At 43.3% G+C, this 13,760-nt stretch overlaps 1 protein-coding gene across 5 annotated transcripts in view; it reads right to left on the reverse strand.

Moving 5' to 3' along the window:
- Positions 1–13,760, reverse strand: part of LOC137647242 (solute carrier family 53 member 1-like) — a 318,023-nt gene that overhangs the window by 222,779 nt on the left and 81,484 nt on the right. For all 5 annotated transcript variants that reach the window (XR_011045545.1, XM_068380630.1, XM_068380628.1 and 2 more), the window contains exons 6-8: positions 13,474–13,639; positions 13,011–13,214; positions 11,927–12,090 (exon numbers count right to left, since the gene is read on the reverse strand). Coding sequence is in view for 4 of the 5 variants with exons in the window: in XM_068380630.1 (XP_068236731.1) it covers positions 11,927–12,090; positions 13,011–13,214; positions 13,474–13,639 (534 nt within the window). In the remaining variant the exon portion in view is untranslated. The remainder of the gene's footprint in view (positions 1–11,926; positions 12,091–13,010; positions 13,215–13,473; positions 13,640–13,760) is intronic.

Consider the following 13,760-nt stretch of genomic DNA (forward strand, 5'->3'; position numbering starts at 1 on the left):
AGATGTACGCCAAAGCTGTGGTGTTGTCTGAGTTGACCTCTACCACTTAGTTTCGAAGAAGCTTTCGAATATCATCAAGGCCAAGTGGACTGCTAATAGCTCCTTGCCGTTGATGTGCATGCTCTTCTGACTTGAGGTCCACAGACCCGAGCATTCCCGACCGTCCAGGGTCGCACCCCAACCCAAACCCGACGCGTCTGAGAACAACACGTGGTTTGGGTTCTTGACTGCTAGGGATAGTCCCTCTCTCAGACTGATATTGCTGTCCCACCATTTCAGGCATGCCTTTACTGGTTCGGAGACTGGGAATGATACCGTCTCTAACGTCTTGTCCTAGTTCCAGTGAGAGGCTAGATGGAACCGGAGAGGCAGAAGGTGTAGTCTCCCTAGTGAGACAAACTGCTCCAGGGATGAGAGAGTCCCTACGAGACTGTTCCAACTCCTGACTGAACAAACGTTTTCTTTTCAGCATTAGTTGGACTTCGAGCAGGGCTTGTTCTAATCGGTGGCAGACGGAAAAGCCCGAAAAAACTGGACTGCGAATCTCCATCCCCAAATATAGAATAATCTGGGATGGGATCAGTTGGGACTTTTAGGTTGACCAAAAGTCCCAACTCCCTGGCCAGACTCAACGTCCAATGTAGATCCTGCAGACAGCGAAGACTGGACGATGCTCTGAGAAGCCAGTCGTCCAAGTACAGGGAGGCTCGGATCCCCGATAGATGGAGGGATTTTGCCACATTCCTCATGAGCCTCGTAAACACGAGAGGAGCAGGACTGAGGCCAAAGCACAGGGCTCGAAACTGGTACCCCACATTCCTGTAAACAAACCTCAGAAACGGTTGGGAATCCGGGTGTATAGGAATGTGGAAGTATGCCTCCTGAAGGTCGAGAGAGACCATCCAGTCGCCTTCCATTAATGCTGTCAAGACAGCCTGGTAGACTTCATCGTGAAGTTTGTCTTGACAATGAACACATTGAGCGCACTTGCCTCTTACGTACTCCTGCAGTGAACATGGCTGCCAGATCATTGGAGCCATCCCTGAGGGACTTGTTCCTGCAGAGAACGTGGCTGTCAGATCATTGGAGCCATCCCTGAAAGCCTTGTTTATGCATGACATAATTGTACAGCAAAACTTCAAACGCTCGAAAAAAAACTCCTAACAGGAGATGGTTTAGCTCTGAAGTCGACCATAAAATCTTGGAGCGTCTCATGGCCAGGAGCCAGGGAGAGTCTATGAGGTTTGAGAAGTCTATCTGGGCAGAGGCAGGAACTCCCAAGCCGAGAACTTCTCCCGTGTCATATCAGACTCTCGCTCTATGAGCCAGCTTAAAAGTAGGGAAAGCAAAGGCTGTCTCCCCCAAACTCCTCCTGGTGATAAACCAGTCGCCTAGCAAACGTAAAGCTCTCTTAGAAGAGCAAGAGAGCACTAGCTTATAAAAACAACGGCTTCGAAGTAGCTAAGCCTAGTGTAAACTCTGACGTTTAGGCGAACGAGGAGCAGCAGTTACAAAAAGATCCGGACAAAGATCCTTAAAAATCAGCATGATTTATTTAAAGTCCATAGAGGGCTAAGCAGCTTTAGGCTCCTCTCCGTCTGACAGAGTCCTCAAGGGAATATCAGTAGGAGGGGGAACAGCAACTTCCTCATCTGAAGGAACCTTGTCCGACAATAGCCGAGTCTCAAGCAAGGGAGAGACCTGCCGTGGTGGCAAAGCTTGACAAGCAGAGTCCACACGCACTGGTGCATTAGTAGCGGACCAGGACGCAACGTCATGTAACTGCTTAACAGTCTGTGAACTGTCAACAACAACAGGTGCGGGAAGACGCTCGGCGTCCACTCGAGACTGTTTTAACTGCCTAGTCTGAGCAGTCAAAACAACTCTAGACTGCGGTAGTTGACGCTCAGCGTCAAAACAAGTCAACTCCGCTGGTTGGCGAACGTCCTGAACGTCAACAGGAGCATTAGGAAGCGGCCTAACGTCCAAATGCGGCTGAAAGCCAACATGTGACCGCATCGAGTGAGGCTCTACATATCGTGACTGACGTGACTTAGCTACGCCAACGTCAACAGGACGCACAAAGGTTCGTTTGGGCGGCTGAAGGCCAGGATCTCGATGAGATAAACGGCTAGGATCAACGTGAACCTTATCGGCAGAATAGTCTTCCATAAGAGAGGCAAGCTTATTCTGCATGTCTTGCCGTACAACCCATTTAGGATCAACGGGAATGGTTGCGGTAAGAGACGAGGGTAACGTCTGTGACTGCAAAACCTTGCCTACAAAAAGACTCTCGGAGCCTGTGTTACGCTTTTGTTTATGAGGCGAGCAGTCTTCCGATGACTGCATAGAGTCAGAGCTGTCCTAATAGTTAAAACCAGGACGCTGGACCTGTCCTGAAAGGACTGACTTTCGCTTTAAGGGCCTCGAAACCTTGTTCCACGGTTTCTTATGCGAAAAGCCTTCGGATGACGAGGAGAAAAACGTCTCGCTCGTCTTATGGTAGGGGCGGTGTTGATGAGACACGCCTGAAACCATAGAGGGAACGTCTGTTCGCTGATCAAGTCCTCTCGAACCCATAAGTCGTACGACATTACTTCTCCCCTGGACTTGGGAGCTTGCAAGAGGTCTCGGACTAGGCGAACGACAGGCACGAACAGACGAACCCTCGGTCGCAACACTGATAACACTTTGCGCAATTATCACTTTATCACTACGATTTTCTGTTTTGCACTCATTTCACTGAAATCGAATTTTTTAACAATTCACATTAGGTATGAATAAAACTGATTTCTATCTGAAGAACGCAATTCTACCCTCATCAAAAGGTTATAATTGCGAAATCAGTCGTATAATGTAAGCACATTAATACAAGCAAAAAAAACAGTAAAAATATTTTAAGATAAAAAGATCAGTGGCTGGGAAGGAGACTAAACACTAGTTCATTCAAAACTACGTTTTCAATCTCTCACCGTACAGTGCCTTGGGACGAGAATAAAAACTAAAAACGTTTTATCCTTTCTCCCCGTACAGAGACTAGGGACGAGAGTAAAAGACTGACTCGAGAACGACGTTACTCGCTTGGGACGAGAATAAAAATCGGAACGTTCTCTCTCCTCTCTCTCTCTCTCTCTCTTGATTTCGCACCTAAGAGAAGAGCCCACTTACCTTTCGTCAATAAACAGGTTATTTGACCAAAGGAAAAAACTGAAAGGTTTTTCAATTAAAAAGTTCCTTTAAAATAGTATTTAAAACATTTAAGCTTTGAAAGAAGAATGAACAAAACGTCAGAATCGATTTACTCTTTCTGCAAAGTGAAACCGTGAAACTCTCTCTCTCTATCGTAACGATAGAGCGCAAACTGCGTAGCATAAATAAAATAACGTTAGTTCATCTTTGAAACAGTACGAAGACTATTCAAAGAAAATCTTTCATAAAATATCTACTAAAAAATATTCATTTAATAAGTTTTAAATCAATTGCTCTGTAAAAGTTCTTTACGATTGAAAGGGCTCAACGTTGTTTAACTTCGGTTTCCAAGTTAGGACCGCCTACTCTCAGGAAAGGTCGCATATAAACAAATCATTAAAATTTATCTTGATGTTTATTATAAATGGAAAGCAAATCGAAGAGGCCTAATAAAGGCGGTTGAGATATAAAATATATAGAGGAAAATCTATAATTAATATGTTATTTTCATTAGTAAAATAAATTTTTGAATATACTTACCCGATGATCATGTAGCTGTCAACTCTGTTGCCCGACAGAAATCTACGGTCGGGATACGCCAGCGATCGCTATACAGGTGGGGGTGTACACAACAGCGCCATCTGTGGTCAGGTACTCCAGTACTTCTTGTCAACACCACCTCAATTTTTTCCTCGGTCCACTGGTTCTCTATGGGGAGGAAGGGTGGGTCAATTAAATCATGATCATCGGGTAAGTATATTCAAAAATTTATTTTACTAATGAAAATAACATTTTTCAATATTAATCTTACCCGATGATCATGTAGCTGATTCACACCCAGGGTGGTGGGTGGAGACCAGCATACATGTTAACAAAGAAGCTAAGTATCCCGTATTTCATTTTATTAGTTATTCAAAAATAACATAAAATAAATAAGTACCTGGTAAGGAAGACGACTTGAACCATTACTCTGCCTTTATTAAGTACGTCTTCCTTACTGAGCGTAGCGGTCCTCTTAGGATGCTGAACGACTCTTAGGTGCTGAAGTATAAAGGGCTGCAACCCATACTAGGACCTCATCACAACCTTTAACCTCGGCGCTTCTCAAGAAAGAATTGACCACCCGCCAAATCAACAAGGATGTGGAAGGCTTCTTAGCCGACCGTACAACCCATAAAAAGTATTCAAGAGAAAGGTTAAAAAGGTTATGGGATTATGGGAATGTAGTGGCTGAGCCCCCGCCTACTACTGCATTCGTTGCTACGAATGGTCCCAGGGTGTAGCAGTTCTCGTAAAGAGACTGGACATCTTTGAGATAGAATGGTGCGAACACTGACTTGCTTCTCCAATAGGTTGCATCCATAACACTCTGCAGAGAACGGTTCTGTTTGAAGGCCACTGAAGTAGCCACAGCTCTCACTTCATGTGTCCTTACCTTCAGCAAAGCAAGGTCTTCTTCCTTCAGATGAGAATGTGTTTCCCTAATCAGAAGCCTGATTTAGTAAGAAACTGAGTTCTTAGACCTTGGAAGAGAAGGCTTCTTGATAGCACACCATAAGGCTTCTGATTGTCCTCGTAAAGGTTATGACCTTTTTAGATAGTACCTAAGAGCTCTAACTGGGCAAAGTACTCTCTCCAGTTCGTTCCCCACCAAGTTGGACAGGCTTGGGATCTCGAACGACTTAGGCCAAGGACGTGAAGGAAGCTCGTTTTAGCAAAAAACCGAGCTGCAAGGAACATGTAGCCGTTTCAGATGTGAAAACTATGTTCCTGCTGAAGGCGTGGATCTCACTTACTCTTTTAGCTGTTGTCAAGCACACGAGGAAAAGTTTTTAAATGTGAGGTCCTTAAAAGAGGCTGATTGGAGAGGTTCAAATCTTGATGACATAAGGAACCTTAGGACCACGTCTAGATTCCAGCCTTGAGTGGACAACCGACGTTCCTTTGAGGTCTCAAAAGACCTAAGGAGGTCCTGTAGATCTTTGTTGGTGGAAAGATCCAAGCCTCTGTGGCGGAAAACCGCTGCCAACATACTTCTGTAACCCTTGATCGTAGGAGCTGAAAGGGATCTTACGTTCCTTAGATGTAACAGGAAGTCAGCAATATGGGTTACAGTGGTACTGGTTGAGGAAACTGCATTGGCCTTGTACCAGCTTCGGAAGACTTCCCCTTTAGACTGATAGACTCTGAGAGTGGATGTCCTCCTTGCTCTGGCAATCGCTCTGGCTGCCTCCTTCGAAAAGCCCCTAGCTCTTGAGAGTCTTTCGAAAGTCTAAAGGCAGTCAGACGAAGAGCGTGGAGGTTTGGGTGTACCTTCTTTACGTGAGGTTGACGTAGAAGGTCCACTCCTAGAGGAAGAGTCCTGGGAATGTCGACCAGCCATTGCAGTACCTCTATGAACCATTCTCTCGCGGGCCAGAGCGGAGCCAACCAACGTCAGCCGTGTCCCTTTGCGAGAGGCGAACTTCTGAAGTACCCTGTTGACAATCTTGAACGGCGGGAATGCATACAGGTCGAGATGGGACCAATCCAGCAGAAAAGCATCCACGTGAACTGCTGCTGGGTCTGGAATCGGAGAACAATACAACGGGAGCCTCTAGGTTATCGATGTAGCGAACAGATCTATGGTTGGTTGACCCCACAGGGCCCAAAGTCTGCTGCAAACATTCTTGTGAAGGGTCCACTCTGTGGGGATGACCCGACCCTTCCGGCTGAGGCGATCTGCCATGACATTCATATCGCCCTGAATGAACTTCGCTACCAGCGTGCGCTTTCGATCTTTTGACCAGATGAGGAGGTCCCTTGCGATCTAGAACAACTTCCACGAATGAGTCCCTCCCTGCTTGGAGATGTAAGCCAAGGCTGTGGTGTTGTCAGAGTCCACCTCCACCACCTTGTTAAGCTGGAGGGACTTGAAGTTTATCAAGGCCAGATGAACCGCCAACAGCTCCTTGCAATTGATGTGAAGTGTCCTTTGCTCCTGATTCCATGTTCCCGAGCATTCCTGTCCGTCCAAAGTCGCACCCCAGCCCGTGTCTGATGCATCCGAGAAGAGAAAGCGGTCGGGTTTCTGAACAGCCAAAGGTAGACTTCCTTGAGAAGAAAGCTGTTCTTTCACCACGTTAGAGTAGACCTCCTCTCTTCGGAAACAGGAACTGAGACCGTCTCTAGCGTCATGTCCTTTATCCAGTGAGCAGCTAGATGATACTGAAGGGGGCGGAGGTGGAGTCTCCCTAACTCGATGAACAGGGCCAGCGATGAAAGTGTCCCTGTTAGACTCATCCACTACCTGACTGAGCATCGGTTCCTTCTCACCATGCTCTGGATGCATTCTAGGGCTTGGTAGATCCTTGGGGCCGACGGAAAAGCCCGAAAAGCTCGACTCTGAAGTTCCATACCCAGGTAGACAATGGTCTGGGATGGGACGAGCTGGGACTCCTCAAAATTGACCAGGAGGCCCAGTTCATTGGTCAGATCCATAGTCCATCTGAGAATCTCCAGACAGTGACGACTTGTGGGAGCTCTTAAAAGCCAGTCGTCTGACGGAGCCGGACACAAGATCATGGTACTGCTGCACAGTCTGTGAACTGTCAACCATGGGGAAGCGAGGAAGTACAGCGACAACCCGAAACTGTCTAGACTGTCTGGGTCGTACAGACAACTCCTTATCGGGTTGCTGAGGTTGCCGCACTGCGTCACAACAAGTCACTTCTGCTGGTTGTTGAACGTCTTCCCAGTGACACACTGACCCCGTAAACAAAAAATCCTCTAACAAGGACTAAGCTTGGACTGCATGTCTTGCAACAAAGCTCAAGGTCTATGGGAGCAGGTGTGGCAACAGACGGGGTTAGCGACTGAAGCGGAACCATTACCCTCCCTGGAAGCATGTTATGCTTAAATAAAAGTCCATAGGAGGCTAAGCAGCTTAAGGCTCCTCTCCAAATGACAGAGTCCTCAAGGGAATATCAGAAAGAGGGAGAATAGCACTTTCTCATCTACAGGAACCATATCCGAGAAAAGCTAAGTTCTCTCAGTGAGGGTTTCACTGGTGCAAAAGCAGCAGACCAGAAGGCAACGTTAAGAAACTGCTTGACAGTCTTGTGAGTTGGCAACAACCAAAGATGTGTGACTGAGGAGCATGCGGTAAGGTATGCAGAGCATGCTGTAAGGTATGCACATGCTGTAAGGTATGCACATGCTGTAAGGTATGCAGAGCATGCTGTAAGGTATGCAGAGCATGCTGTAAGGTATGCAGAGCATGCTGTATGTAGAGCATGCTGTAAGGTATGCAGAGCATGTTGCATGGCATGCGGCTTATGCTGCATGGGATGATGCTCATGCTGAATGGGATGAGGCTCATGCTGCATGGTATGAGGCTCATGCTGCATGGGATGAGGCTCATGCTGCAAGGGATGAGGCTCATGCCGCATGGGTTGAGGAGGATGCCGCATAGTATGAGGCTCCTGCCTCATGGGTTGAGGAGGTTGCCGCATAGCATGAGGCTTCTGCCTCATGGTTTGAGGAGGATGCCGCATAGCATGAGGCTCCTCATAGCATGTGGCTCCTGCCTCATGGGTTGAGGAGGATGCCGCATAGCATGAGGCTCCTGCCTCATGGGTTGAGGAGGATGCCGCATAGCATGAGGCTCCTGCCTCATGGGTAGAGGAGGTTGCCGCATAGCATGAGGCTCCTGCCTCATGGGTTGAGGAGGATGCCGCATAGCATGAGGCTCCTCACAGCATGAGGCTCCTGCCTCATGGGTTGAGGAGGATGCCGCATAGCATGAGGCTCCTCATAGCATGAGGCTCCTGCCTTATGGGTTGAGGAGGATGCCGCATAGCATGAGGCTCCTGCCTCATGGGTTGAGGAGGATGCCGCATAGCATGAGGCTCCTGCCTCAAGGGTAGAGGAGGTTGCCGCCTAGCATGAGGCTCCTGCCTCATGGGTGAGGAGGATGCCGCATATCATGAGGCTCCTCATAACATGAGGCTCCTGCCTCATGGGTAGAGGAGGTTGCCGCATAGCATGAGGCTCCTGCCTCATGGGTTGAGGAGGTTGCCTCATAGTGCTGGAACCCGGCAACTCCCGATGCGGCAACTCACGCATGAAAGCAGGAGGCGCAGCAAGAACATGCGTCTGGCAGGGTGGACTGCGCATCGGAGGTGGAGCTCTCACAGGTGGAGGGTGGGAGCAGGCAGCCGCAGTATCTGCTGAGCGCACAACCTCGGCGGGTTGTAGGTTAACAGGCTACATTGTCAACCTTCCAGCATGATACTCCTGTAAGAAGGAGCAAGCTGAGACTGTATAGTCTGCAGCATGGACCACTAGGGTCTATGAAAGACAACAACTGTCCGTTGAGACTGAGGGTCTAAAACAGCTGGTGCGGCAACAGACGGAGTTACTGCCTGTTGCGGTACCACCTTGCCTCTCTGGGAGGTGTGCAGTTGTCGTACTGCAGCAAGTCCGAACTGACCCAGTGCTAATGGCTACACCTAGGAGTTGGACTTGCGCGGAAGGGACTGATTTGCACTTAAAAGCTGCAAGATTTGGTCCATGGTTTCTGCGAGAAACCTCTTCCGCAGACGAGGAATAAATGGGCTCTCTCGTCTTTGTGTGGGTGGGGTGATCACGTCGGCTACGTGAGTGGGTACACCCGAAACCACGGAGGGAAACGTCTGTTCGTCGATCAAGGCCTGATGAACCCATAAGTCCTTCGACGTTACTTCTCCCCTGGGCTTGGGAGCTTGTAAGAGGTCCCAGACTAGGCGAACAACTGGCACGAACAGACGAACCCTCGAACGCAACACTGTAACACTTTGCGCTTATCACTTTATCACTTTTGAATTTCTGTTTGCACTTATTTCACTGAACTCGAAACTTTAAGTGGTTTGTACCTGAAACACGCAATTCTATCCTTCATTAAAAGTTAGTAATTGCGAAAACAGTATTACAATGTAACAGAAAAACATAATGAAAGATAAAAAATTCAGTGGCTGGAAAAGAGACTAAACACTAGATCAAATAAACTACGTTTAAAATCTCTCACCGCATAAAGCCTGGGAACAAGAATAAAACTCTAGAAACGTTTACCTTCTTCCCCTAAAGAGACTAGGGAGAAGAGCAAAAACGATAACAACGTTACCCGCTTGAACGAAACGTTTATCCTCCTCTCTCTCCCTCCGTCTCTATCTCTCTCTCTCTCGACTTAGAACCTGAGAGATGAGCCCAATTATATATATCGTTAAAACATATTATTGTTAAAGGAAAAAAACTGGAAGATTTCCCAAATAAAAAGTTCCTTTATTAGAATTAAAACCATTTAAGCTAAGAAAGAATGAACAAAACGCTAGAATCGGTTTACTCTTACTGCAACGTGAACCGTGAATACTCTCTCTCTATCGTAACGATAGAGCGCAAGTTGAACGTTCTGAACGTCAACAACAGCGGAGACAAAACAAAACGTTAGTTCAACTTTGAAAATAGTACGAGACTATCAAAGAAATTCTTTCAAAAACATTAAAATAGCATAAAATCTTAACAGGTAAAAACGATATGACGGGCTCAATGTTAATTAACTTCGGTTCCAAGAAAAGACCGCCTACTATTAGGAAAGGTCGCATATAAACGAACATAAAAATTAATTTTAATAAGTTTATAATAAAAGGAAGTTAATCGAAGAGGCCTATAAAAGGCGGAGAGATATAAAATAAATCCATAACTTTGTTAAGCAAAATTAAGAAAGAGAGTCTATACTCTCTTCGACACCAACACTTCCGTCTAAGGGAAGGGTCGGCCATTTAAAAGTGAAAGAGAGTTCATACTCTCTTCGTCACCAAAATTAAATCAAATTAATTCCAAAAACTTGCTAAGCTAATGATAACGCTTCCTGAATAGCGAAGGCTAAACTCTAGAGCAAATACATCACCAAATCGTGAACAATAACTCCAGAATCAACAGCGTATCCAAGTAGGTCTAGCCGGAGGCACGACAGAGGAAAAATTGAGGTGGTGTTGACAAGAAGTACTGGAGTACCTGACCACAGATGGCGCTGTTGTGTACACCCCCACCTGTATAGCGATCGCTGGCGTATCCCGACCGTAGATTTCTGTCGGGCAACAGAGTTGACAGCTACATGATCATCGGGTAAGATTAATATTGAAAATTATAACGTGATAAGATAATTGCTAAAAGCCTAAAACACATTTCCGTACTAAGGGAAGGGTCGGCCATTTAAAAGTCAAAGAAAGTCCAAAAAACAATCCAAAGTCATCAAAAATTAAATCTATCCAAAAACGAGTTCAAGATTTAAGTTGAAGATAAAACACCTGCGCTGCGAAAGCTCAAACCAAAAGGAAGTACTTCACCAAATATGTTGAGAAAACTCCAGGTTGTACAGCGAGTATTGATACGTCTTGTCGTTAAGGCCGACAGAGAAAAAATTGAGTCTGTTTACATGTATATGCGGTATCTGGCCGATAGTTGGCGCTGGTGGGCACACCCGCAACCTTCATAGCGATCGCTCGCGAGTTTTTGTGTGTGTTTTCTGTCGAGCCGCTGGAGCAGCAGCTATTATATATTCACCGGCTAAGTTAAATATTTAAAATTATATTTTCACCAAAATTGTAAAAAAGGGTCCTAACTTTTACTGGAATAAATAATGTAGGCATTGCTTGATTTGTTTGTATAATACTATTTGTATAATATTATGAATATATATTTTCCTTATATTCATTGGCAGGTTCATTAGCATGCTAATACTGAACACCCCATTTGATATAATTTTTTATGTCAATAAATCCCTTGAATTTGAATTAAATTTTAAAAAGGGGTAGTACAATAATCTTAAATCTAAATTAAGAACAGATAAAGCTTTCCTCAATTCTACCATTCCAGCATGGAATAAATTCAAAAGTAAACATAAGGATAAGCCAAGCTACATAATTCTCCCATAAATATTTATGAGGAATTACCCAAGATCCGAGATTCCCACCTTACAAACAACTTGACTTTCTATAAAAGCTCAGTAAAATACTGTATAAATGCTTAATTACTGTAATTGGAACATGACATCCAAATCTAAGCATTTACATATATGAATTACAATATTGGCACAAGAAACTATTGGACCTAAAGTCTAAAAACATTACAAGTACAGTATACAGCTTCTCTTAAAAAGTGCTTAACAAATACCAACTTGGTACACCACTGAGCTACAGCCAGGACCTTTACCAAACATTAATTCTTAACCCTTTTACCCCCAGGCTATTTGGAACTTTCCAACCCTTAACCCCCAGGGGTTATTTTTTTTTTCAAGCACATTTTGCAGTATATTTTTTTTAAATTGCTCTAACAGCCTTAATTTTCGTCATAGAGAGGTCAGGTTGGTCTCATTCTCTTGGAAAATGCCTGAAGTTTCTCAAAGAATTATAAAAAATATGCAAAAAAAATGTAAATAGCAGTTTTTTGCAAGGACGTACCGGTACGTCCATGGGGGTAAAGGGATGGGTTTTGTGAAACGTACCAGTACGTCCTTTGGGGGTAAAAGGTTAATGTAATCAAATATGGTAGTCACATCCCTAATATCATGATCTCTTAACTTTCAAAATTATATACTGTAATTCTAAAAATACACAGTAATTGTCAAAAGTCAAAACAACTTCAATATTTAAATCAAAATTACTCAGATAGAACTGTTTAATCTTGATAATTGTTTCCTTCAATTGATTATCTCACTTACCAGCTTTTTGAGTAACCAGAATCTAGCTTCATGATGGAACGTGCGTGTTGGATTAAGTAAAAACAGTACCATAAAACACAAGAGTGCTAATGGTACGCTATATGGTGGTATAGAAAGAGGAGTAGCAAACAGGAAACCAAGTACACTCAGCGCCCATATTACACCTGGATGAAAATAAATTACAGAGTATCAATATAAACTTCTGAATACTTCTCAATACACAAACTATGGGTTTTATAGAATACTGTACAAGCTTTGTACTGACAATTCAGTTTTAGTCCGACAGAAAATTCAGACATAACAAACTTAGTAAAGAACCCCGAAATATAATGATTATGTCCATATGTTCCAAAGTACTAAAACCCATACTTATGCATACTAAAGTACCGTATATTCAACCAATCTACAAAAAACTGTCAAGCTAATTTTTTTTCAAAACATGAAATTGTCAGAGAAAAAATACTACTATTCTTTTTAATATTGATCAACTTTAGCATTCAAACGTGAAAAGATAAGGAAATTTATAGTATGCAATCTGAATATTCAATTTTTTTTAAAACCAAAAACTTTTATATGAAATCACCTTTGAAAATGACTTCTATACATTGATAAAATAATAATACAGTACAGTACTATATATAACAAACCAACATGCAAGGGAAATTTCCAATGAACAACTTTTAAAGCATAAAATCCTCTTTTAAATGTATTTTTTTTTTATAAAAAAAAAAATGAACAAGAAACCGAAAAATGCTTAGTCTTTTTAATCAATCGCAAAATAACATACCAGTAGTTTTAATGGAGTAGAATTGCACCCCTTATTTATTCAGTTATATCCCAGTAAAAAAATTTACTAACTCATTGTATAAGTCACAATGGGAACCAAATATGTAAAGAAAAAATAATCAGTAACTTATTGTACTATAATATATTCCGTTACTATAAAATTATCAATTTCTTACAATCAAACAAATGACAGCAGCATACCAACTCAAGTAGAAATATCCAAAGTTCTATTATATGTCAAGGATTGTCTATTAAATAACAACTTTACAAGAAACCAGGGTACTATATGTCATCGTACCAAATATGGCCGCAATCTCAATCAGATGTTGCTCCGTTAAATGATTCCTGGGGTCAATTTCGAAAATAAGTACATGATTAACACCAGAAGACCTCCATCCATAGATGTTGATGCCAATCAGAAAGAGGAACAAGATGATCAACAATGGTCCTCTGAACAATCGAAGAACAATCTGAAGGTTATGTTGTTCCCAATTGAAGATACCTGAAAAGTTAATGCAACTGTTCTATTTATTCAGGACTTATTAAATAAAATGCTTGAAATACATTGCATACACTTAGTATTCAATACAATGAAGTAAAGTATTTAATTTGAGCTAAAGAAAAAATTTACAGTATGAATGTTTCCAATCCAGGACTGATAATTTCCTTGTTCCTATCCATCATAATCAAATACAGCCATTAAACCTTAGGCAAACTTCAAGTACCATAAACGATTTTACAAAATAGCTTCGTGAACTCACCTGACAGAATAACTGAAACAACAAGCACGATAAATGCTCCTGAGAAGAGACCAACTTTAAATGTAGTCCATGGGCTTTGTGCCTCACCAAGAGGCGGTACACGCAAGCGCTTCATGGCCTTTCCTCTGTCGCCATGTTCCAACTCAGATGTGAAAGTTCCCTCGACCTAAAATGGTATTCAATATAAAGTGGTTCCTGAGTCTTATTTCTTATGTTGTAGCATTTGCAATTCTGCAATTCTCAACATATTTCAGTAAGTAATGTAAAAACAATTAATGCCAATTCAA

This window comes from Palaemon carinicauda, chromosome 9 (assembly GCF_036898095.1).
Source record: "Palaemon carinicauda isolate YSFRI2023 chromosome 9, ASM3689809v2, whole genome shotgun sequence".
NCBI lineage: Eukaryota > Metazoa > Arthropoda > Malacostraca > Decapoda > Palaemonidae > Palaemon > Palaemon carinicauda.